We start from the raw sequence: 27,342 nt of genomic DNA on the forward strand, positions 1-27,342 counted from the left end.
TTCGTAGTGCTTTTGAATAGGGCTATAAAATTATTGCTTTTAATAAAAAATAAATAATAAATGTTTATTTATTCTTAAAAATGGACATAGTACCTTTACATTGGGTCTCTTTAATTTTTCCCTTATCTCCAACAGAGCTCCCAAGAAGGCTTTCACAATCCTATAATGCCAACAGATGTTTCTACTTAATAGAGTTTAATTGATTTGTTAAGAAATACCTTGTTTCTTTTGAATAAACACACACACCAGAGAATTGCCATGAGGGTTGAAATCACAGCCTGTTGGGTCGATGACTAGAAGTTTGTTTAGTAAATGCTCAGCCTATTCTCTTGTAAATCAGTTGATTAAAGACTCTAACAGGCAGTGTGGATCAGAAGCTCCCAATTAAAAAACTATGAATTAGCAGTTATTAACTTCAAGGCAACAAACCTTACTGAGCATAGTTTTTAAAATTGGAAGAATCCTTAGAGATCTATTTAATCTCATCATTTTAGAGATGAAAAATCCACTACCCGGAGAGGCTAACTGGCCTCCCCAGGATCACAAAATCATGAAATCTGAGCCCAGCTCTTCTGACTCTGATTACAAGTGTTTACTCTGCTTCATTGCTTAGAACTAATTTCAGAGATAGCATGATAATCTTGTATTCTGTCATCCGTACTAACGTGCCTAGGTCTACTGTATCATAAATATACTCTGTATCTGATTCTTAAACATTTGCATTTTTAAAGTAGATAGAATCAGTTATGTGCACTTCTTGTAGATCTTGATTATTAAAATCATGTACAAAAAGTCAGTATAAGTTAAGTGTTTAAAGTACACCACTGGGATAAATATGGCTTATTTTTCTTTCTCTGGTAGATTTGCACCACTAAGTGATCAAAACAGAAAACTTGTGGAAGCCATAAAACAAGGTAAATGGGTGTATTTCCTATAATAGGGCAGGTTGGAGAGTTCACTTTGCTGAGACAGACATATGTTACCGTGCATTTAATTTAGGTCACATTCTTGAGCTCCAGGAATATGTGAAATATAAATATGCATTGGATGAAGCTGATGAAAAAGGATGGTTTCCACTGCACGAAGCTGTTGTTCAACCCATTCAACAAATACTTGAAATTGTTCTGGATGGTAAGAGAACATAAAATCCCTTTGACCAAACCAAAGCAAAAATGTAGAAGTTATGAGTGTTCCCAACAAACACAAGTGAAAAGAAAAAGAGTAAAAGATTATTTGAAATATGGGAAAGAGAATATCCATGTTTTATACTCAGAGTATAAAAATCAGCACATTTTATGGGGTGCCTTGATCAGTTAAGTGTCTGACTCTTGATTTTAGCTCAGGTCATGATCTCATTGTGAGATTGAGCCCCACGTGGGGCCCCACACTGGGCATGAGGCCTGCTTAAGATTCTGCCTCTCCCTCACCCCCACACCCATACTCTCCCTCTAAAAAAAAATAGCACATTTTGTGGGGTTCAGAGTTCACCACTTGCATCCTTCTAAGGATGTGGTTGAAGATGGCTCAAAGAGGTGGTTACAACCTAAAAATAATAAAAGTTTATACATATCATGAATTGATTGATTTGAATACAAAGCTGTTTTGCTTTTGGGAGTCAGCTTTTAATTTTTCATCTTGAATTATCTCTTAACAATTTCCAGCAGATTGTTATCATGTAATAAGTACATTTGCAATATTTTGTGCTTGTGTTACATTAATTTTTTCATAATGCAAACATTAGTAAATATCGTAGTAAATTGACCCAGGGTTAAGTATTACTAATAATGTTTATAATCCTGATGTTCTAGCACAATATTTGTCATATCTTGGCAACTTTTTAAAAAAATATTTTCATTTATTTATTCATGAGAGTCCCAGAGAGAGAGGCAGAGACAGAGGCAGAGGGAGAAGCAGGCTCCATGCAGGGAGCCCGATGTGGGACTCGATTCTGGGACACCAGGATCACACCCTGAGCTGAAGGTAGATGCTCAACCACTGAGTCACCCAGGTGTCCCAATCTTGGCAACTTTTAAAACATCTTGTGAGTGTGCTATCTTTCAATAAACTTCAATGTTACTCCATCATTCTTCACTCCAGGAGACAATCATAGCTACTTGATAATTTACTATCCAGCCAGCCAGCAAAAAATAGATAACTAAATAATCAGACAGATACAGAAGATGATGTTAAGTATGGTATTTTCTAACATATTCTGACAGTATTCAAATATGTTCCTATTCCCACACTCACAGATTTCATTTGACACAAACCAATTTCAGGTGCAATTTAAATAACGCTACAAAGGATTGAGGAGTTGCTACAATTTATCAAAAAATAAGAGCTTATAATCCATTTAAAAAAATCACCTTGAAACATAGAGTTTAGTTTTCTGTCAAGTTTATGCCTATCTTTTTATACTCACCATCATTTGATAAACTTGAATCATGTCTTTTAATCTTTCCTTTTCATCAATTGACTTTGTTCAATCTAGAATACATAACATTGGATTATTCTGATCTCTGTGATATCCTTTAAGTAAAGAATTTTAACTTTATACAATATTTTTACATTTCAGCATCCTACCAGACACTCTGGGAGTTCAAGACCTCTGATGGAGAAACACCCTTGACTTTGGCAGTCAAAGCTGGTCTGGTGGAAAATGTAAGAACTTTACTAGAAAAGGGAGTGTGGCCAAACACCAAAAATGACAAAGGAGAGACGCCCCTTCTGATTGGTAAATGCCCTTTTTTTTCTAGAAATTTTATAGTTTGAGACAAAGAAATATTTAATAAGTATTTATTGGAAACCACTATGCATAAAGTTATGTGACCTCATCTCCTTCTATTCCCTGAGCTCCTCCCCTAACACCTAGCTCATCTGCCTTATAATTTTGGGTTTTTAATCCTACAAAGAAAAAAAAAAAAAAATCCTACAAAGAGGGCAAATGTGAAAGATCCTTCAGCACCAGCTAACTAGGAGAGATCCAACCTTGGAGCTTTGTGAGGCCAGAAGTACCTGTACTGGCTGGAATATTCTCTAGGTAGGTTCTGATTGAAGGTAGAGTCGCATGTGCAGTATGTAGCCAGAAGAAAGAGAGAGAAAGGAAGTTCAAAACAGGGATACCAGGTTCACATCAGAACAATGAGGTGCCAGGAAATTCCGACCACATAGATTCAGCACTGGGCACCTACAATGGGGTTTACAACTATGATACAAGGAATGATGGTACACCTAAGGGTAACGTTTATCAGTTCCTTCTCAGTCTGTGTATCCTACTATTTTTGTTGACCAATAAAAATTGGCAAGTCTGCTTGTAAGAGTAAGGTGATATTAACTACAAAGGACTAGAGATGACATTTCCTGTCATTTATGGATGTAGAGTAGTGAAATTTGTCACAATAACATTGTGCTTATTCTAAGTAAACCAGAACTCTTATCTTGAGCAGGTTCTATACATACAAAATGGAATATTCATCTATGGTTGCATCACCACTATTAATGTGATCTGTATTATTTTTAAAGGCAAATACCATGGGGTATTTGCAATGACATCCAGGTATGTGTAGTTGTTTCTATAGATAATTCTGTAGATATTTATAGATGTTTGATTTCTGCAAAAAACAAACACATAGACACTCTTCCAGAGTTTGTATACCGTCTCATTTTGCAAATGTAGAATTATTCTCTACTTGCTATTCTCAATTCACTAAGTTAGGGACAACTAAGTCATGATTTATCACTCATTTGATTTATTTTTGCTTTATTTGCTTCTGTTTTTCTTTAATGCCTAATGCTTACAACAAAGCATTAGGCATTTATGTGCATTTCTTTTTTTGTATATTTTTTATTGGAGTTCGATTTGCCAACATATAGTATAACACCTATGTGCATTTTGGAGTTGCATATGTTGGTTTCTCTACTCTAGCAATATCTGAAGTGTGGGAAAGGAAGTTGGTCACTGAGTTATCAGAGTCAAAACAGAATTAATATCTGGAAATAATATTTTTTAAAAGCTACACAGTAATATCAGGAAAAGAAAAAAGTCTCATGAAGGAAATTTTCTGAAGGGGTTTGTTATGTTTCCATCATCCACATAACTGGAGAATTGGGATTTTCTTGGATTATCTTCTCTTTGTGGAGCCCAGGTCAAGTATTTTTAGGTTCTGTAGGAAAATGGATCATCCATGGCACTTTCCTAATTTTCTTCTTGGTTCTATAGGCTACTCTGAAATTTGCTATCCATTAACTTATAAAAGGAGAGATAAAAATATGCCATTCTTCTGATTTTTCTGTGTGATGTCATTTTAATTTTTTAGCCCAATGCCATCATCTTTGTCTTTATTATAGAAAACCCTTAGAGGACCAAACAAATATCACTTTGGGTCCCTCCAGGGCTTTTCTTCCCCATCAGCCATCTGGTCCTTATTTGTAGTCCTTTGATGTATTACAGTTATCAAACAGTTACTTGCTGAGTGCTAAATATCTAATTTGTGATCATCTGACACTTATTAAGGGTGTCTTGCACTCAGACTCCCCTCTGTTCACCCTCTAAAGGTGGTGTCACCTTTCTCCAGTTGGTTAGTCACAGGATTATCCTGGCCACTGAGGCCAGGGTATAGAGCAAGCCCAGGGAATTGGGGAACACATCTCAGTTCCACTCCTCTCCATTGTCCCACAACCTCATGCCATTTACAGATGGGTTAATTTTACTTCATTTTCTTTCTCACAAATCAATATACCCCCTCTTCACTCATTCTGCTCTTTCAATCTGCCAATCTTTGTCAAGAGACCTCAGAAAAATCGCTCTTCTCTATTTGTACATCTTAGGAGTCACAAGGTAAATCAGTGCTGACAATAAGAAAATGAGCAAAACACATTTATTCATAAAAAAGAAAGAAAATGACAGAGATTGAAAATAAAAAGTTACAGCAAACTATAAAGTGTGCTGAGCAAAACACATCTATCCAGAAAAAGAAAGAAAATGACAGGGATTGAAAATAAAAAGTTACAGCAAACTATAAAGTGTTCAAAAGTGCCTATAATCTATGAAAAAGTCTCTAGTTCCCTAACTCATCAACTGAAGTTAGGTTTTCTTTAAGCATTATTGTTGAAGATCTATATCTATCTATCTATCTATCTATTCAGAGAAACAGAAGCAAATATATATATGTATTTTACTATATAAGTCATTTAAGTTTTATTTTACTTAGTTATGTTACACAAATACTGGGCCTGTGCCTTATTAGTTTTCATTATTTTAGTGATTTATTAAGAATATCTTCATGGGTTAGCTAGGGAGAGGTCCCCCAGGATTTGCATTATTATTTTTATGAGAAATAAATATATTCTTAGCTCTAAAACAAATTGCAAGTAAGGCTTTATTTTTAAAATGATTTTAAGTTGTGGCCTATACATGATATTTTCATGAGGAAAGACTAATATCTCTAATCAACATATTTTCTGAGTCAGACAAAAGGAAAATAGATCACAATAGAAGAGATTCATTAGTTTAATACTTTTTAAAAATGCAACAGGAACAAGAAGATAAACGAGGACACATACCTTTTAGTTCATTTCACTTATTGATGTTTTTCTCTGCAATGACACCAGCTAGGATGAGGCAATTCACTATAATTAGAGCTGCCAGTGGCAGGTGGGCAATCCAGGGAAAGGCATTTGTCAACAGACTCCTACTTAGTGAGCAGGAGAAAAAGTGAAATCTCACCATAGTAATGGTTTCCCTGCTCCAAATGAATTAGGCAGAGTTTGTCTTCATCTTCCAGTGGGAGCTCTTTCTCTTACCTTGGCCTTCGAAGCTTTTTTTTTGTATTCTGCCCCCAGAATGCTCTGTGTGGCTCCTCATCTCCTCCTGCCTTTCCCAGTGAAGACTTTAACTCTGAGTCTCTCTTCAAATAGAAGACACTATAGGCTTCTTCTCTAGACTATAAATTGCATAAGTGAGAACCAGTCCATCTTTTTCCTGTTGTCCATAGTGTCTGACACTGTGCCTTTCATATAGCCTGAGTGCCTGAACTGAATGAGTGAGTGAATGAATTAATAAAACTCTATTTACTTCCATTAGCAAGGAGTATCACTCATCCTTCTCTGTTTCTTATTAAGATCTTACTTCCTGGGGCACCTTACTTACTGGGTGGCTCAGTCAGTTGAATGTCTGACTCTTGGTTTCAGCTCAGGTCATTCGTTATCTCGTTGTGACATGGAGCCCTGCATCAGGAGTGAATCTGCTTGAAGATTCTCTCCCTCTACCTCTCCCTTCACTTGTGCGCACACATGTTTTCACTCACTCTCTCTCAAATAAGTAAATTAAAAAAAGAAAAAAGATTTTACTTACTGATAAGAGAAACATCATATATTCCAGAGTTATTTATCTCTAAACTAAGACAATCTCTTAACTCAAATGGGGGGGGGGGGGTTGCTTTTAACTGTAATTCAATCTATTAGAAATAGCAGAGGGGGAGAGAGACCACTGATCCAGTGAGTCTCTTGCACTGTAGTACATTAGCTGTCATATACTTCACCTGTTTACAACAGATTCTAAACTACCTAGATTCTAAACATTATCATTGCTGGGTTGCCTGGGTAACTCAGTTAAGCCACCAATTCTTGATTTCAGCTCAGGTCATGACGATGAGCCCCACATGGGGCTCCATGCTGGGCATGGGGTCCGCTTAGGAGTCTCCCTTTGCTCACGTGCTCTCTCCAAAAAAACTAAAAACATTCTCATTTCTAACCTCCCATTAAGATCACGGGGAAAGGGAAGTTCATTTAATACTCAATGCTATGTTTGGTGGAGGAAAACAAAAAAAAATATTTCTGGGGGGTGGGGAGGGGGCTTGATAGGCATTATTTACACATGTGGCCCCAGGATCCTAGAAATATTATATTAATAATAACAGCTATAATTTATTGAGCTCCTAGTATACACTAAGCATTTCCAAACATTAAGTTCTACAACCCAATAGTGGATGTTTTTTTTTTTTTCATTTATTTTAATTTCCTAAAGTTTAGAAAGAGTATATACAACATCCTATTTTAGGGAAGTATATTCCATGAGCCTCTCACCCCACCTCAGGCCAGGATCTTAAAAAAAGGCAACATCATCTTGGGTATGAGAAATAGAAGGAAACAAAAACTACAATATCCTCTTGTAGAAGAGAAGGGAATAGTGACTAACAATTTTCATATTAAATTTTGTAATTAAGTTCATACCATCTAAAGGATCCGTGTTATATACCTACTATTGATATTTTTTAAAAAATCACCCTCTAGCTGTAAAAAATGGCTCCTATGACATGGTGTTCACACTGCTTAAACACAACACCAGCCTTGACCAGCCCTGCATGAAGCGATGGTCAGCAATGCATGAAGCAGCCAAACTAGGCCGCAAAGATATCATAGCTCTGCTACTAAATCACGGAGGCAATGTCCACCTGAGAGATGGATTTGGGGTTACACCATTAGGCGTTGCTGCTGAGCATGGTCACTGTGATGTGTTGGAACACCTGATCCACAGAGGTACGTGAAAAGGAATTGCACATTCTTGATGATTCTTCTGTCTCTTGATTTCCCTTTCTCCAATCCCTCATTGGCTGCCTGTCCTCTCCTGAGTGTAACTGGGCATTAGGCTTTTATATCCAGCCTCCACAGAGCCCCCTTGAAAGCCCTCTCTTCCATAAATCGGTTACACCCAAATGTCATGACCCACAAATTTGTGCAGTCAGCCCTGCCTGTTCTCACTAGAGGTGGCCCAGTCTCACTGAGATGGCTCACTGGGGCCTCACATTTGGCTTCTCCAAAACTGAATTCCTCTTCTTTCACACTTTTGACATAATAATTGCTCTCAACCAAGACAGAATGCTTAGATTTGCTTCTACGTCCATCACCTTCCTTTCCAAATCCAGTCAATTATCAAGTCTCATAGTGTCTCTCTCACCTGTTCTCACCGTGACATCCCGGGCAGGCTCTTCACATCCTCCCTGGACCAGAGCAGCTGTTGCCTAACCATTCTGCTGGTTTCCAGGCTCCCTGTCAGAGAATCCATACAACATGCTGCCATTCAGCTGTTCTCCCTGAAGGTGGATTCAGAAAACTCTCAGCAGCTCCCCACTGCCTCTGAGTCACGCAGAGGTCCCCACTGTGTCATCCCAAATTGTTTTTCCACATCTATCCCTCACTGCTCTCAACATGGATCCTGTACTCCAGCTCAATGAGACTAGCAACCTTCCAGAATATACCCTGCATTCCCTCTTTCTGGGCTTACTCCAGGCCATGGCCCTCATCTGGAATACATTCCAGCATAACTCACTCTCTTGAGACACACCCCCCTACTAAAGACTTTTTTGATTCTCCCAACAGGTTGTGATGTTGCCCTCCTTTGAGCCCTCCAAGTGCAGAACCAAGAATTAAGAGACCAAATTCTTAAGCTGGCTTCTATCACCATCTCTTTGCTGTCCGACCCTAGCCTTGCTAAAACTCCCAGTCCTCAGCTTCTCCATCTATAAATAAAGCCTGGGACCACATGCTCCCTCGAGGATCCTCTCTGGAGAGAAGACTAACATTTTTTAAGCCCTCCCCCCCCCCCCCCCGCTGCAACATCATTTAATTATCATGAGCTCTATGAAATAAGCAGCATTACTCTAGTTTACAGATGAGGAGATTGATATTCATAGACGTAGCTTGCCCAGACTCTTGCTGTCTGCGGCAGAGCCAGACCACCTTCTATATCACCACTCCTGATCCTGATGTCACTTGAATGTTACACAGCTTGCGTTCTTTGATGAGATTTTGTTTCATTTCCCCTCTGAGCTGCTTCCAGTAGTCATATTTATTCATTTTAGGATCTTCTGCTGGCTCACACACAGCACCTAGAGGGCAGTTGTTGAAATAGAGTGTTAAGTGTCTTTCAATTTGAAAAACTAACTATCCCTTTCCTGAGAGCACTTGTCTACAATGTAAAAGTAAACTTTGTTTACTTTTGTAAACAAAGCACTTGTGTAAACTGACCTGTTGATTTCTCAGACACTGTTGTGAGGCAAATATTTTATAATAAAACAAAACATGCACATGTAATTGTTTATTGAAAATACTGGGGGGGGGCACCTAGGTGGCCCAATGGTTGAGCATCTGCCTTTGGCTCAGGTCGTGGTCCCAGGGTCCTGGGATCAAGTCCTGCATCGGGCTCCCCTGCAGGGAGCCTGCTTCTCCCTCTGCCTATGTCTCTGCCTCTTTCTGTGTGTCTCTCATAAATAAATAAAATCTTAAAAAAAAAATACTGGTAACACAGATGTTCTATACAGATTCCTATACTCTAAGTCCTAGCTGGAAGGGAAAACAATAGGTTATTTTTAAGGGGACTATCTTGACAATTTCAAGATAAGCCCAGTTATCACTATGCCATATGTTTTATATTGCCAGGTGGTGATGTGTTTGCTTTGGCGGATGATGGGGCATCAGTGTTGTTTGAGGCAGCAGGAGGGGGCAATCCTGACTGCATTTCCCTCCTGCTGGAATACGGAGGAAGTGGAAATGTACCCAACAGAGCAGGGCATCTTCCAATACACCGAGCTGCCTATGAGGGACATTATCTGTGAGTAATAAATCATAAGATGATCATTTTAAATTGAAAAATACAAAATTGAATATACAGTAGAATCTCAAGTTTACCTATATAATACTGAAAAGAAATCTGAAAAGAAAAAGACAAATATAAATATTTGTTTGATTTTTCCCCTTTCTTTTTATATACCTTGTGAAATTTCCACATTGAACTTACACTACTTTTATAATAAATTTTTTTTTCTTTTAGAAGGAAAGAAGTTATAACAGCATTCTGCACAAGCCTCCCAAACTTGCCTTTCTCTTTTGTTTTGGGTTTTTTTCAATGTGCTTAACAAAAGGCTATAGGTTTCTAAAACTATTGCCTTTGGCAAAGGATTTTATGACAATATTACCAGTATTATTCCAATTTTTAGTAATACCTACAGATATTATGATACAATGTCAAATTTTTTCTTCAATAGAAAAGTTTCATTATAAGCTCAGATTTCTTTATTCAAAAAAAATGGTAGGATAGATTTTTAAATCACGAGATGTGCTATAATCACATCAATAGAAGTCCATAATCACTATATTAAATACCCACCATAAGAGGATTGTTTTAGGCAATTAAATATATTTTATAAGTTCAAAAACTTTTAAATCATTAGGCTTTATCACTTTCAGTAGCCACATTAGCTAAGTTAAGTGGCCAATGACACGTAATTGATGCTAAGTGACATGTTGTTAAAGTTTACCTGGATTTACTCCCAGCGTTCATAAATTCACACATGGTAGCTCTGAATTAGGCACAAGAGATCAAGTTCTCCTTGCGTGTGGCTCTCATGTGTGTCTAGTTGTTTTGTCAAGTGTGAAATTCACAACTGTTTATCACAGGTTCTTAGAAACATAAGCTTGTGGTTAATTATACCCATTGGACTAATATAGGTTGATAGAATAATAAAGACTCTTCTGGTGGCTGATAATTCAATTGCAAGTTGTATGAAATCAGGCCACTACTGAAGCATAGACTACTCAAGAAGCAGTGAAAAAGAAGGAATGGGATTTCAAAAGGCCTAAACTTTAGTCCTTGCTCCACATCCAACTGTGTGACCTTGGACAAGTCATTTCACCTCTGCAGACATCCTGTTGCTCTTCTGTTAAATGAGGAGTTGGATTGAGCACTGTCCAAGGTCACTTTCTGTGACTCCATAATTCTCATGGTCAAGGCTATGAAGTGTTCTTCTATGTGCCTATCTTCCTTTTATATTTTTTCCATTAAACAACTTTGTTTGCTTATAAGTATTATATTGTCCCAAAAAGAATTGGAAGATGGGAAGATTCCTGAGGACCTACAATTCTAGGACCAAACATAGGACCTCCAGCATGTTGCCTGGGAATATTTAGAATGGGAAACTAAAAACAAAACTAAACTATACTAAACTAAGTAGTCAGCCAATGGACAAAGGTTAGTATGAAATGTTTTTGTAGGAGGTTATCTAGAGAAAATAAAGAAAGTTAACAAACTGTATTCACTTGTCTGGTAAGGAAGCTGATCTATTTAAATTCTTCATTGTCTTCATGCCATGTGTATAAATATATATTTATATTTATTTTTATTTTTATTTTTTAGTGCTCTGAAGTATCTTATCCCAGTAACATCCAAAAATGCAATCCAGAAAAGTGGCCTAACACCAATTCACTCTGCAGCAGATGGACAAAATGTGCAATGCCTAGAACTGCTTATTGAAAATGGCTTTGATGTCAATACCCTGCTTGCTGACCACATTTCCGAGAGCTATGATGACGAGCGGAAGACGGCGCTGTATTTTGCCGTTTCTAACAATGACATCCAGTGCACAGAAGTCCTTCTGGCTGCAGGTGCAGACCCAAACCTAGATCCTCTCAACTGTCTACTTGTGGCAGTGAGGGCCAATAACCATGAAATTGTCCGGCTGCTTCTCTCCCATGGAGCTAACGTCAATTGTTATTTTATGCATGTGAATGACACGCGTTTCCCCAGTGCCATTCAGTATGCCCTCAATGACGAGGTAATGCTGAGGCTGTTGCTGAATAATGGCTACCGAGTGGAGATGTGCTTTGACTGCATGCATGGGAACATCTTTGGAAATTCATTTGTGTGGTCAGAGATAGAAGAAGAGGTACTACCAGGGTGGACATCTTGTGTAATAAAAGATAACCCGGTGAGTTTCAGACTTTTCTTCTTCCTGGTGGGTCATCATCCTAACTTTTGCCCATTTAGGGATGCTATAAGAAAAGAAAAATCAACTCTTATATTTTTCTTATTCTTGAATTTTTCTTTGCAATAATATGGGGGTATAAGCATAAAAATAGGCAAACAAGATTATTTCTTTTTCTTGAATTGGAAACTGAATGTAGAGGCATATGAAAATGTATGCAATTAATAATTTATGCCTATTTTGTGGAATATTGGGGATGGAAACATGGAAAAAAGAATCATGGAAAGAAACCTGATTCTTCCATGTTATGTTGACTGCAATCACATCAGAGTCAGGCATAAAGCTTCAGAGCTCGTGGTTTCGCAGATACAACAATTTATTTTTCTTTTTTGTTCATTACAAGAGCATACTTTTATTTCCTGTAAAATAAGAAAGACAGTAATTTTTCATAACAAAATTGAGTGCTTATGCATATAGCATATTAAATGTATTACTAAATTAAATTTTATGAATTCTCTCAGTTTTGTGAGTTTATTACAGTTCCTTGGATGAAACACTTGGTAGGCAGCGTTATTCGTGTATTAATTGATTACATGGATTATATTCCTCTGTGTGCTAAGCTGAAGTCTGCACTAGAAGTACAGAGAGAATGGCCAGAAATCCGTCAAATACTAGGTAAAAAAAAAAAAAAAGTTTTGTCTATGAATTATTTTTATGAAGACTGTATATAGGGGAACTTTCTTAATGGTCATCATTGATACTTTTTCAGTGCTACTTCATTCTTAGAATTATCTGGATTTTTAAAATCATCCTTAACACTCTCTCTGATATAAGATGCTAATTTTTTGCTTTTCTTGATACTTTCCAACTCTTTAATTGTATAATGAATTATACTATAACAATATTAATATTTTCACTAGAAATCATTTTTTTAAAAGGTAACTTCTATAATACCATAAGATACTTAGGCTGTAATCTCCATGTGAACATCCATCTATTTTGTTTATTTTTGTATTTTCAGGGCTTTGCATGATACCTAGTGAGTAGTGAATAATAAATACAGAGTAAATGAGTGAATGGAACGAATTAATTATCCTTTTTGATATGTTCTCTCTCAGGTCTTGGCAAATTGTCAAAAATCTGTCTTATAGGTAGGCCATTTTGTATTCTTTAGTTTAAAATGTAGTTATCATAAAAGTGAATCATATGATAAATACAAAGGCTAGGGGCAATAACAAAACAAACTGAAGCCTATAAATCCTTTTTCTTTTTAAGACTGTAAGTGGTTCTGAAGCTCACTGATGTTTCAGAACCAATCTTTTATTTTTTAAGTAAACTCTGTGCCCAAAGTGGTGCTTGAATTTACAATCCCAAAATCAAAAGTCACGTGCTCTACTAACTGAGCCAGCCAGGTGCCCTTGGACTCTACGAATTCTTGAAATTGACTTGTCAAGACTCCCTTTCTGGACTCTCATTGGGAATAAAATCAAAATCACAGGATAGAGTCATAAGAAAGTCCACACAAGAAGACCAGCAGCAAACAGAACAAGAAAACCTCAAGGAACAAGCCACTATTTTTGGTCATTTCAAGAAGACAACAGAATAGGGAGTTCTCTAAAGTCAGAAGAGCTGTATTGGACCAAGCATTCTTCTAAAGCTTCAGGAAAACTAATGTCACATCAAAATGAGCAACAGAAAATTAGTCAATTCTCATGTAAATTTCTTATAAGAAAATATAAAAAGAGGAACAGAATAATATCCCCACAGACAAGAAAGCACACAGAAAAGCACAGCCTTAGAATAGATGAAAACTAAAAACTTCACTTCAAAACTAGATAAGCAGCATAAGGAAGATGATCTCAGACATGAAAAAAACATTCAAATTCAGAATTACAAAAATTCAGAAAGGAGTTAACAGAATTGAGGGAAGAATTAGACATAAAAAGAAAAATTAATTTCAAATATAAAGACTGAACTAGGATGAAAGCAAGAACTAATAATGCAACAGATGGGGGATCCCTGGGTGGCTGAGCGGTTTAGCACCTGCCTTTGGCCCAGGGCATGATTCTGGAGTCCTGGGATCAAGTCCCACATCGGGCTCCCTGCATGGAGCCTGCTTCTCCCTCTGCCTGTGTCTCTGCCTCTCTCTCTCTCTGTGTCACTCATGAATAAATAAATAAATCTTTAAAAAAAAGTAATGCAACAGATAATACCTTCAGAAGCTAAAATGGAAGGAAAATGTTTAAATAAAATAGAAATGAAAGAATAGATCAAAAGATTTGAAAGACAGTGACATCTATTGAAGATAGGCAATAAAGAATGAACAAATGAACAATAGGATTCCTTGAAAGGGAAAACCAAATAGAGGAAACCAAAAGATACAAAAACCTATATATAAAAAAAAAAACTATAATAAAAAAAGACAAAATTGCAAATTACAAATTACTATATCCTCTGGTCATGTAAGCAAAAAGAACAAATGACTTAGAGGGAAAAAATCAAATTCTCTCAAGAAGTATTAGTCCTCAGTCTTCTGAAGAATCCACAAAGAAATGAGCTTCAGACAAACCAAAATAACTGGAGAAGTAATGACATACGGACTAGTACTGGGCAGGAGACAGAATATCAAGACCAAGTGTGAGCTAAAAGGGAGAAGATATAATATGTAGGGTTGTATGGTCAGAGATGACACAACTATTTTAAAATGGAGACCCGGGATCGAGTCCCGCATCAGGCTCCCTGTATGGAGCCTGCTTCTCCCTCTGCCTGTGTCTCTGCCTCTCTCTCTCTCTCTCTCTCATGAATAAATAAATAAAATCTGAAAAAATAAAAATAAAAAAATAAAATGGAGAGAGCACACATGAAAACATTTTTTTAAATATCAAATTATATGGTGATGGCTTAATATTAATATTGTTATCTGAGAATGAGAGATGCATTCAGTAAGTGAGTGATTGTGGGATATTCTAACTCTATTATTCTTTGTATCCTTGAGGAGACAAAGGATTGTCAGTGTGGAAGAAAGGAAATACAGATGTAACAGCTTAAGAAAAAGCTTAGAGTCCTGAACTGGAAGTAGCAATATGAACTCGAGCTATTTTACCTGGAGTCTGTCTGTCTACAGTAAAAGCTTAGAAATAATGGCAAACCGAGTAGCGATGAATATCCCTAGACTGTGGTCTTGAATTACCATTTCCTAGGGGGAAAAAAAAAAAGATGATTTCAGGTCTCAGGAAGGAATGTGCAAGATGAGCCTGGAATATCTGTCATTCTACATTGAGAAGAAACTCTCAAAGACTACCAGAGCATGCCAAAAGAATTCAGGAGCCAACCTGAAGAGGCTCCTAGTGGCCAAAGATGGGATAATTAAGCCACCAAAGGGTAATTATTTCAGTGAATTGAAACCAATTAAATATGCTTAAATACGGTATTTTAAAAATCATTCAGCTCTAGAGAATAAGAAAATCAATTTGTTATCTTGAAATTAATAAAGGAGGAGATTTAAGCATTTATTCTACTTTACCTATATGATTTGTGCCACTTATAACCAAAGAGTAGATGAGCAAAAGCATCCCTTTATAAAAGTATTCCAAATAATAAATGAAAAAAATGTTATCATTATATGTCATCATTTTGCAGCTACCAGTCAGATAATGATGTAGTCATTGAGCATCAGATGCTCCTAATATCTCATTATGTGGTCCTTGATGAAAGAACACGGCACTAGCTATAGTTTTGCAAAAGAGATCAAACTTGAGTCTGCAAGTCTTTGGATCTAGCTATCAATTTGCAAGAAATAGAAATGGCAGTGAAACGTGGAAGTACACCATGAAAAGGCAATCAGTAAAATTTAGGCTATGGAAAACTGCAGGGCTTTTTGGTTATTTAAAGATTAACTGAGGGGATCCCGGGGTGGCGCAGCGGTTTGGCGCCTGCCTTTGGCCCAGGGCATGATCCTGGAGACCCGGGATCGAATCCCACGTCGGGCTCCCGGTGCATGGAGCCTGCTTCTCCCTCTGCCTGTGTCTCTGCCTCTCTCTCTCTGTGTGACTATCATGAATAAATAAATAAAATCTTTAAAAAAAAAAAAAAAAAAAAAAAAAAAAGATTAACTGAAAGAAAGAGAAGGGGATGAAGAGATGAACCAAAAGAAAGAGAAGAGGATGAAGAGATGAACCTGTGGATCAGGAGACTTAAAGAGCCTATCAAATTTTTTAGAAATATTGTCAGCACAATAGTGGAGGGATAGCACACTTAGATGTTGAAGCTCTAAAGGAAGTGATTACTTGGGGCACTGGCCTAGTTCAGTCAGTAGAGCCTGCAACTCTTGATCTAGGGTTGTAAGTTCGAGCCCGGTGCTGGGTGTAGAGATTACTTAAAAAAAAAAAAAATCTTAAAAAATTAATAAAAAATAAAGGAAGTGATTATCATAAAAGTCAGAATAGTGGTAACTTATAGGGGAGGAAGGAAGGAAGATTGCAATAGATTGTGGAGGGAATTCTGGGACGGCTGGGAAAATTCATCTATTTACAGCCTGGGAGGTGATTACAGATGTTCATCTCATAATCACTAATATGAGATTCACTCATGAAGCCATAGGTGTGTGTAGCTGTGTTACAGTAAAAATGTTAAAACATTTTGGAGATTGTAAGAGGAAAAACTAACCCCAAGATCTTAAAGATGTGAATTGCCCAAAGTTCTGTAACTAGAAAACAACAAGGCACATTTGAAACCCCTGTCTTACTTCAAACCACTCTCTCCAATACCACTATGATTCCTGTCCATAGGCAGAACAGAGGTTGCTTCTAACTGGTGATTAATCATCCATATGTTTTTATCACAAAAGAATCACCAATTGTGATGACTGTAGCAAGGCAAATCTAAGGAAGAAGACCAGGAAGGTGTTTTGTTGTTTGAATCATCCATTCATGCATCTGGAATGGAAGTCAGTTGAATGCTGTGAGCATGGTTAACCACTGGATGTCAGGATTCCTCCAGACATATGTTAGACGATATAGTTTTAAAGAAGAAAATAAATGTAATTTTTTAAAGATGGTCTTATTTGACTCTTTCAACGACAATAATTTTGCCTCCATAGTTTTTAAAAAACGTTGCTTTACTTTTTTAAGAAGATAATTTGTTTATAATCACAAAGGCAATGGAAATATGATGTTTTTTATTACTGAGTTGAGTGATAGTTCACGATTGAGGGGTTACAAAGTGCCAACCAGGTTTCTAATACTTCACATAAGTTAATTTATTTTATCTTCAAACAACTCTACAAGGTAGGTCCCATTGTTATCCACATTTCACAGGTGAGAACACTGAGATCCAGAGGTTAAGTTCAAGATCACACAGATACTAAGTGGAGCCAGGATTTAAATCCATGCCAACAGTCCAAAGCCCACAACTAAAACCATGTCCTCTGCTGCCTTTTCACTAGCTCATACTACGAGATAATATATCAGTGTTGAAATATAGATAAAAAGTTGTGAATAAATCCAGTATCAGATATTTAAGTAATGTTAGATTTTTTTTTTGAAAATATAAAATGTTTAGGTGTCAGGTGCTGAAATAAACCTAAGATTGAATAATTTCCATCACATTTCCTAGATAATTATGCATCAGAAAGATTGGTAGACGAGAGGGGAAGTAAATAAATAAAACTCCATAGTACTCAATTCTAAAAAATAAATAGAAGTGAGCAGTTGCTTTCTTAAGTCAAATTCCATTCATTCATTTAACATATCCGGGCTGAACACCAGGATGAGCCAGGCTCTTCCTGACACTGGGAAAAGCAAAATGTTTGTCTTCATGGAGACTGCATTTTGGAGGAGAGGTCTGGGATGCTTAATTTGCACCTTGAATTTCTTTTAAAATTGCCAGTTGCTAATACTTGTTTTTTTCAGAATGACATTTTTAATACTATTCTAAAACAGTCTGTATCTTACAAGTCAATCTACTAATATTGTCTTTATTTTTTGCTTATTTTTTCCCAACATTTTAGAGAATCCTTGCTCATTGAAGCATTTGTGCCGGTTAAAAATTCGAAGGCTTATGGGACTCCAGCGACTCTGCCAGCCAGCCTCAATGGAGAAGCTCCATCTACCACCAACCATCCAAAGATACATATTATTTAAAGAGTATGATCTCTATGGACAAGAGCTAAATTTGCCGTGAGTTTAAAAATAATATTTTTAATGTGATTTAAAAGATATTTTAAAATGGGATTCATTCAGAATTTCGTGGAATCGTTTTACATTCTTAAGGGTGTTTAAATCCATTAACAATTTTATAACAATACATCTTTAAAGACCTAATTCACATAGCGATTTTTTAAGCTGGTCAATATTTGGTATGTGAATTTCTATTAATTATCTTCACTTCCAGCAAGTCTTCAAATTCTTCCTATCAGGTGTCTCCTACAATATCCATCTCTCCTGTGTTTATAAAACAAAGAACCACTTTCTCAAAACCACATCTCCAAGCAGTTGCGGGTTCTTTCCCTTCTTTTCCACCCACACTGCATGAAAGCGCTCCTTCCTGCCTACAGATGCACACACTATCCTCTGGCTTCAGCTCCCTCCACAGCCTCTCAAGGTCTTTGACAACTGGCTCCTTGCTAATTTCAATGAGCTTTCTTCTGTCCTTTCAGCTGATTTCTGCAGCATCTGGCACTGCTGTCTGCTCCCTCCTTGAAATGGTTTTGCCTTTGTTTTCAGGACACCTTGCTCTCTTGGCTCTCTTCCCACCTCCCGGACCGACTGCGTGTCTCTGGCTTCTTTCTGTGTTGCTTATCTCCTGCCAACCCGTCAGTATATGTCTTAAGTCCTGTTTTCTTCTTATGCTATGTTATCTGAGAGAAATGTAATCCAGGTCTATGGTTTCAAAATTTATTGCCTAGAAAATTTATATCTGAAGTTCAACTCTTTCTCTCATCCTATGTAAACAAGTATTGTAATGGACTTTTAAACACAAAGGCACCTCAAACTCAACATGTCCTCAAATGAACTCACTACCTTCCTCCACAATAAGGCTCCTTTCTAGCTTAGCTCACTAGTTAAGCCCAAGTATCGTCAGTTTCCTAAGGAAAAACCTGGACGTCAGCCCTGATCATCCTATTTTTCTTATCCAATGTAACAAATCACCACATCCTGGTTAAGTTTGTCCCTTGAAGACATTTTCTACTCAATCTTACTGATTTCGCCCTAATTCTAGCTATTATCTTCTTTTTTCCTGGGGTACTATAACTCTGCGTAACTGGCCTGCCTTCTTGCTCCCTTGTTCCATTTAACACACATTCTACACACAACATCCCAGAGTGATCTTTTAGAAATCTAAGTAGGGATTCACTCCCCTGCTTAAAATCATTCCCATTGCTCTTAGGATAAAGTCCAAAGTTCTTCCTGGCCTTTCCAGATCTAAATCCCTGCCTTCCTCCTTAGCTCTATCTCTTGACCTCTCCCTCACCCCGCTCCTTTAACCATATAAAACACCTGCTAGAAGTTCTGTTCTTCAAAGAGTGATTCCTAGGTTTACAGATTTTATACACCTATAGTTGTAGTTTTTGTTTTTCTAATTTAAAAATAGGTTCATCTATTTTTTTTAAATCTATCACCTACTGTCACTGTCATTTCATAAAAGAGGGGCCATCTTAATACCAGAAAACCAGTTGGTCCTGAACCCAATTATTAAAATTGAATGACTTTAGCTTTGAAAAGATCTACCACACTGTCTTCATTTCCCCATTAATGGATGAAAATTTCACTCTGACCCAACAAATATCTGAGGTCCTTTGTTTGGGAGCTACTGTTGTAGAAATAGACCATATTCTCTTATACCTTAGGATCTTTGCTTTTTTTTTCTCTCTCTCTCTCTGCCTGGAATCCTCTTTCCATCTCCTTCTTCCCCTCCCACCTCTTCTCCATGTCTCAGCTTAGATGATCCTTCCCATAGAATGGGAGGCCCCACCACAGACTTCTCAGGCTGTATTACAGGTGCCCATGTTCTCATCTGCCTGCCCCAGTAGACTATTAGCTCTACGAGGTCAGGGGCTAGGTCTGTTTTCCAATGTTTTCTTGGAGCTAAACACATTCCCTAGAGCACAGAGAAAGTTCAGTAATTATTTGTTGAATATACTGAATGAGAAATTTTGTGTAAGACCCAGACAAAAATAATCAGTAACCTCATCACTATCATGGTAAACTGATAGTTCTGAATCTGTGAATTGGTTACGTAACCTTAATCATGTAATTATTTAGATTTGCTTTTCTTCAATTTTAGTAATGTGTTTTCCTTACATTTATTTTTATCATTAGAGTTACTTTATTTTTCCAATGGTGATACCTGATTGGTTTGTGAATGTTTCAAATTGTATTATTTAGCTTTAGTTATCTTTAAAAGATAAATAAACATGAAAAAAAAAAACCTGTACAACTAGAGCTATAGTGTCAACTTCCTGAATTCCCTAGAGGATAATATTTTTATATAAATTGAACTGTAAGTATTTAATTCAAACTATAATGTTTTGTGTATGGCATTGCACGATTCCTCTATTGTTCTCCTAATTGTGGCTAAAAAGCATTGTTATCTGTAAGTGTTGCTCTAAGTAAATAGAAACCTCAATACTGGGGATGTAAGTCTGCTATGTGATATTTCAGATATTAAATAAACTAAGGCATTGGCATTTTATTTAATGGATTTTTGTGTAAGTACATTCAAAGATATTGCTTCGGATATTAAATAAAATCTAGTACACTGAAGCTGTGACATTTTTAATGTATTTTATGTAAATATATTCATGAAATATTTGTATGTAAAGGTACAAGTTCATAGTGTATGTTATCAGTTTTATAAGTCGTTCTTCTGATACTTGTGAAGCAGGAGATACACAATCACTATATCTGAAATGGATTTAATCTTTTTTCTTATATTTTGAAGTTTCCAAATAGTGCTTTTGCTTTTGAGTGGGCTGAGTGGTAAGGGGAACTAATTTCTATGTAATCAGGACTTTTTCTCCTAGAATATGTCATTTTATCTGGGAAAGGGCAACAGATGCTTCTCCCCACTGAGGCTTAGGAAAAGCCAGCCATTGTACAGTGGTACGCGTTGAGCCACTGTGGTGGAATCACCATGATAGAGTTTTGATGACGTTGCCCCATGCTGCCAATATGTGCATGAGGTCACTGTGGATTTTTTTTTTTTTTTTTTTTTTTTTGTATCCTACGGAGAGCCTGAATGGAAAGAAGTAGCTCTGTCCTCTCATCTGAGTGTGATTTGTTTAGTTTTTCCGTAGGCAATCTTTAAAGAGTATTTCTGTTTCTGACTTAAAATAATTTTATGAGCACATGAAAACCAAGTGCCGCCTGAAGAACGTGATTCAGTCATTTCAGTCGGTCACAGGACATGTTTCTAGGCAATAGGATGACAGTGCAAAAGATGTGAGGAGTGTGCTAAGCAAACATTCATGGTTAACACTGCCTTTGATACAGGCTTTTGAAAAATCAGTACGTGTGTGTCAGACAGCATGGAAACTACAAGAAAAGATGGAGTCTTTTATGACACAGTGAGCACACGCAAGCCTTGTCATTGACCTTTTGCCACACATTACTACCCAAATTTTGGTTTCAAGTCACATTATTCTCATGTATATAGTCACCTTCCAAGTCAGAAATTATTTAGAACATATAAAAACTCTAAGCTGCTTCATGTTTTTTATGAGCCAAAAATGAAACACTATATGCATATCAGTACTTCCATACACACAGAGAGCATAGACATGACATATATACATATATTACACATACATTGGTGAACTGTAGTATAGCATTTTAGCAGTGCCATATAGTGCAGGAGGTGAAAATACATACTTTATAGCCAAGTAGACCTGAGTTTGAACCAATTATTAGCTGCCTGATCTTGAATTGGACATGAGATAATTATATAAACACTGTATCTAATATCGAGCGAGTGCATGTGAAACCAGTGTTCTCACCATTATCACGACATAGCGGTGGTGCCCCTGCCAGAATTGCAAAAGCAAAGAAACTTGGTTTTATGATGTCTGCAGATTGTCATGCTTATGTGTGAAAATATGAAAAATAATGTTAGAATGTATACGGCATCTCATTATCATTTATAAATACTTTGAGAAAATTGACGGAATGAAAAGAGCAGAGGATTGTCCCAAGCATATAAAACCCCACCTCTGCTTTTGCTAGTAAATCCCTCATCACCAATTGTTGAAAAAGGAAGGCTTCTCAGGGGAGAAGATGTGTAGAAGGAATACTTATTTGACCTCAGTGGCCTGTGTTTTGCAACCTCAGGGAGTGCTAGAGATGTCTGGGGATTTGCTGTTTTTGGAAGGGGACAGTCTAGTAATTTGAATCTGGGCACTGGGAGCGCCTGAGTTCTAATATCAGATTGGCTAGTGATTCTACCAGAGGCACTTGACGGGTACTCACATTCTGTGCTTGAGATTCCAGTAAACTGGGAACAGCCATTTCTCTGGCCTTGGATGTCTTCCATCCCAGATCTCGCAATGAGATTTAAGATAAAACTTCTTGGAAGCAGCCAACAGTGTTGAATAAGGTAGAAGGTGTGGAGGGCGCTAAATGTGGTACTTACCTTGGGATGGAGTGGGTGTGAGATACCAGTATCCGGTTCTTTCTGTTTGAAGTAAAGTCGGCACTGGCTTCTCAAGGAAAGTATTTTCTTCATGTTTTGTAGAAGTCAAATAACTAGACATGACATTCAGTGGTCAACAATCTATGTTCCTGAATGTCTGAATGCCTGTAAAGATACAGTTACCCCAATTGGTAATATTGCTTCAGTGACAGTTACCCCAATTGGTTTAATATTGTTTCAATGAAGTGACAATTCTAATCCCCTTTGACTGGAGGATGGTAACATTTGCTTAGGTTTGACTCCTGGCAAGGCCCTCAGCCCAGCTCAGCTCTGCCCCCAGACCCTTCATCAGGGTTCTGCTCTGCACAGTTACCTGAAGTACCCAAGAAGCTATATTGAATTATGGATTGGAGGCTTCCCTGATTAAACCTGAACTTCTGTTTTACTGAGTCCAACTTCTACAGTGATTCTAGCATAGCTGCAGATTTTCTCTTCAACAAGAAACAAAACCTTTTGTTTGACAATCAAAAGTAAGGTTTAGAATGCAAGTAAATTTAAGAGAAGTGGAATGATATTTAAAACCTTTCTCAACAACAGGCTTTAGTAAGGAAAAGATGGTGAGAATCCCAAGTCTATAGAAGGAAACACTAAATATTTCCTGTAGCTCAAAAGTTTAATCATTCATTCTATGAATGTGGAAAGACTCTTGAGAAACAGCTCATTTATTTTAATACATTCTAGAAAGACGACTTTAATAACAACGGCTTTCACTTGTTCTGTGTTTTACAGCTCACAAAGCATTCCACATACAGCATCTTGCTTGATTCTTACAATGATTTCAGGAGCAGGAAAGGGATGGTATTAACCATTTGCACAAAGGAAAACAATCTTACAGTTAACTAAGGTAGTAAACACCAGAGCTGAGACACCTGAAACTCCTGTCCAAATCCCAAGCTCTTACCACCCCATCATTTTTAGTTCAGATTAGGAGAGCATTGTCCAAAACAGCCAAAAAGTGCAATCTAAATGTCCATAAACTGATGAATGAATAAATACAATATGGTATATGGTATACCTATACAATGGGATACTATTTAGCAACACACTACAACATGGATGAATCTGAAAAACATTAGGTTAGGTGAAAGAAGTCAGACACAAAAGAACACTATTGTATGATTCCAAGTGTATACAATGCCCCGACAAAACAATATATTGAGACAGAAAACAGATCAGTGGTTGCCTGGGGTTGGAGGTGGGAACAAAAATTGACTGCACATGGGATCTTTGTGGGATACTGGAAATGTTCTAACTGTACAACTTGATAAATTTACTGAAAACCATCATTGAACTTTATGCTTACAGTGAGTGAATTTTATGGCATATAAAAGAAACTGAATAAATTGCTTTTTAAAAACAGGAGGCGCACATCTCTCCCTGACAGGCGATGCCGTGTTTACAATCTCACTGAGGTAGCTCAGCTAAACAATGGAATCATCTGGCTCAGAGGGAAGCACTTGGTTCTTGTGCTAGCAGCACATGATTTATTAGTTTTGTTCTGCTGATAAGACCATTAAAAGCAGATGACACAGCATTCAGTGCTATGCTTGCTACCTTCCTTCACCAGTCTGACTGGCCCTCAACCCAGGCAAATGTAGCCTTTCTGCCAACCTCTGACATTGCATGCTGATCGTAATACGACTTTCCCATCTCTTATTATTGTTGTTGTTGTAGTTGTTGTTGTTGCTACTTATAAAACATATAGAAACATACAGATTGGAGAACTAAAGATGAAGGTTTCCTATTCTGCTGGGGGCATGAATTGGCCAGGAATCATGTTGCCATTGGGCTGGGTCTTTTGTAACACCCTTGAAAACTAGCTCTGATTCTCTGGGGAGCCACAGCGGAAAGGGGAACAGGGTAAAGGGGCTGTGGCATTTGGCAATGAGAGAAGACAAATTTTCAAAAGGTGGTGAATCTCAAGAACACAGGGCCATCTCTGGAGGTAAAAGTCACTGAGGAACTGTGAGTCTGTGAAAGGACAGTGCCTTTGGGTTTCATGATAAAATTGCAAATGCAACAGCTCAGTAGCCAGATAGCTTCTCTCCAGCATTAACTGTCCTGTTACAGGGTACACCGAGTCCCCATATTCCTGGACTTTCACTCTGAATTTATTCTTTAGCCCCTTTTCATAGCAGGATGTCAGCTTTTCTACCCTTTAAGACACCACTACCCTGCAGGACTCAGAGTCCAGGATCAGGACAGTGGGCTTGAACCTGAGCCGGGAGCCATCCCAAGGGAAAGATCCATGTCTTGGGAGCAGGCCCTCCATGCACATCCTTCCTGATATCACAGTGAACAAATCTGTCCAAAACAGTAATGTAAACACTCGAGGTAACAAATAACTAATTGCTGGAATGAATGGGAGCTTCAGACCTTCCAGGACACCCCAGGTTCAAATTCCTTTATCAGAACTTTATATAATATATAGCCAATCTGCTCTTGTTTCACAAGTGGAATTCCACACTCACGATCTGCAGCTTAAAATGAAAGACCTGACAAAGTTCAGCTCCTCATTCCTCACTTTGGAATTTTTTTCTGGAAATCAGTTTTTATCTTCACGGTTTTCACATTATCCATGCATCTGTCCATCTGCTTGCATGGGACACATTTTTACATGTCTGAATTAGTTCAACAAACGAAAACTGAACCTCCTCTACATAAGGCAAAGCATCAGATGCTCTATCAAAAATTTCTGTCTTTCATCCCATCTGTCTTTCATTTGGGTACATTTTAAAATGACAAATGAGTAAATCTCAAAATGAGAAGCAGCTTGGACTTCTGGTACATAACCACAATTACCACTCCCTGGCTGGGTATGCCTCAAGATCAAGAGATTTTTGGAACCTCTCAGGGCCTCAGAACCCACTTCCACCCTTTGTAAAGTGGTAGTGATAGTATCTATTTCACCAAGCGCTGCATTACACACAGTAAGTGGTAGCTACACACAATGATGACATGGAGATCATAGTAGTACATAAGACTGCCTGGCACATTGTATGTGAAAGCATTCTGCGAACAACAAACGTTATACAGTTGCAAGACAACATTTTTATAAATAGCACTAATAATTTTCAATTTGATTCATGGTTACTACCATAGGCAGGCACAGCTTGGAGATCTGCTTAGCTGCCAGGCCTCAGAGCGAAGACTTGATAAGGGTAGCGCCAGTTCTCATCTGAACCCTGTGGCCTGTTTGGTTGTTGTGTGTCCAGAGCCTGACCTTTGCCTGACATTCCCCCAGGAGCTATGTGAGACGCTTCTAACAGACAGGCGGTAAAGTCGGATGCTCCACTTTCTTAGGGTTCATTACATTAGTTCAGCAGCTTTGTGACAAACTGTCTGCAGGAAATGTTGAAAACCACAATCCTTCTGTGTAAGTGGGAAATATGTTAGATCTCATTCAGAAACGAATTTTGCACCTGTACATTGAAAGGAATTAGATAAGCCTTTAGAAAGGTAGGGGGGAGGCAGGGGTAGAGGAAGGGTAAAAGTGAGGAAACATTTGTTAGCAGTAGATAGATCCTTGACATTTGCAAGAATAAGAGAATTTCCAGTTTCCCAATTTTGCAAATGACACTAACACATAGGATTTCCAGGTTTCCTCATCAGCAAATTGAAGACAATTTAAACAAGAAAGGTACTCATGAAATGAGCAAGAATGCCATCATGAAATACAAACACTTCTGTGTCCAGCTGGGCTTGTTCATTGGTTGGAGACCAAACTCAGGAGATGACTGACCATAAAGCAGGAGCTTCTGGGCCCATGTGAGTATTGGGGTTTACAGGAGTAGCAGGGTGCTGTGGGGGCGGGGCAGGGGAGCTGAGAAGCTGGGTTACAATTAGGCCACCCTTCTCTATAAGCATTTTTGGTAAACTGCTTAAGGGACCTCAGAAGAAAGAAGCTTAAATCACCTAAGACCTAGTAGCTTGTCATGATTCTATTATTGTTTTAAATATAGCTTCACTTTGATAACTAATTCTGTAGTTACAGTTTTAAAATATCATTCTTAAAGAGGCTCTTAAAGAGTCTTAACACTGTATAATCTTCAAGCTCTGTAAGACTCAAATCTGCTCCTGCTTATACAGTAATTCATCTGGCTTGGTTTTTATACATACTTCTCGAACACCTTATAACTATGCTAAGCCTTGGTGACAGTGAATGGGGTAGGCACCGCCTTCAGAAAATGCCTTCAGGGCAAAGACCAATTTGAAAGGAGCCATCCCAAGTGGGATGCCGCATGGAATGCAGTTTGTGGGAGCTGGGAAAACTAACTGGCCTCCGGCATCATCAGAAGCCTCTCCTTGGGAGTGTTAGGTAAGACCAGAGCCTGGTAGAAGAAGTAAAGGCATTCCAGGCACAGCAGGCAGCATGGACAATGCTTGGGGACAATGGAGCAAGTGTGGGTGGGCTCAGAAGCACAATGTGAGTGTTGTAGGAAGTGACCCCAATGGCAAGTTGTGATGTAACCAGGGCCTGGTCCTGGAGGAGACACAGAGCACATTAAAGATCTCAAGGACAGTGGGAGCCAGTCAAGGATTTTAAGCAGAGAATGACCCAAGGAGATTTGTGTTTTTAAAAAGTTACTCTGGGGGTTCCTGGGTGGCTCAGTGGTCGAGCATCTGCCTTTGGCTCAGGTCATGATCCCAGGGTCCTAGGATCGAATCCCACATAGGGCACACCACAGGAAGCCTGCTTCTCCCTCTGACGGTCTCTGTCTGTGTGTGTGTGTGTGTGTGTGTGTGTCTCTCTTGAATAAAGAAATAAAATCTAAAAATAAATAAAAAAAATGTTACTCTGTTAAAAGTAGACTTCTCTTGATGAGCACAACGAGTAATGTTCAGAGTTACTGAATCACTATATTGTACACCTGAAACTAATATAACACTATAAGTGAAC

General features: G+C 37.9%; 1 protein-coding gene across 21 annotated transcripts in view; it reads left to right on the plus strand.

Annotated features, from left to right (window-relative positions):
• ASB15 (ankyrin repeat and SOCS box containing 15) overlaps nucleotides 1–26,235 on the plus strand; it is a 64,303-nt gene extending 38,068 nt beyond the window's left edge. For 15 of the 21 annotated variants that reach the window (XM_077857163.1, XM_077857155.1, XM_077857153.1 and 12 more), the window contains 10 exons: nucleotides 862–914; nucleotides 1,000–1,131; nucleotides 1,871–2,041; nucleotides 2,576–2,734; nucleotides 7,291–7,536; nucleotides 9,436–9,607; nucleotides 11,189–11,759; nucleotides 12,278–12,431; nucleotides 17,764–17,932; nucleotides 26,042–26,230. In XM_077857163.1, coding sequence (XP_077713289.1) covers nucleotides 862–914; nucleotides 1,000–1,131; nucleotides 1,871–2,041; nucleotides 2,576–2,734; nucleotides 7,291–7,536; nucleotides 9,436–9,607; nucleotides 11,189–11,759; nucleotides 12,278–12,431; nucleotides 17,764–17,932; nucleotides 26,042–26,183 — 1,969 coding nt within the window. In that variant the 3' untranslated portion in view covers nucleotides 26,184–26,230. Of the gene's footprint in view, nucleotides 1–861; nucleotides 915–999; nucleotides 1,132–1,870; nucleotides 2,042–2,575; nucleotides 2,735–7,290; nucleotides 7,537–9,435; nucleotides 9,608–11,188; nucleotides 11,760–12,277; nucleotides 12,432–17,763; nucleotides 17,933–26,041 lie in introns of those variants that run through there. The other 6 variants (XM_077857168.1, XM_077857170.1, XM_077857169.1 and 3 more) reach the window with 6 other exon arrangements.
• The last annotated feature ends 1,107 nt before the right edge of the window (nucleotides 26,236–27,342 follow it).

Source organism: Canis aureus, chromosome 18 (assembly GCF_053574225.1).
Source record: "Canis aureus isolate CA01 chromosome 18, VMU_Caureus_v.1.0, whole genome shotgun sequence".
Classification (NCBI taxonomy): Eukaryota; Metazoa; Chordata; class Mammalia; order Carnivora; family Canidae; genus Canis; species Canis aureus.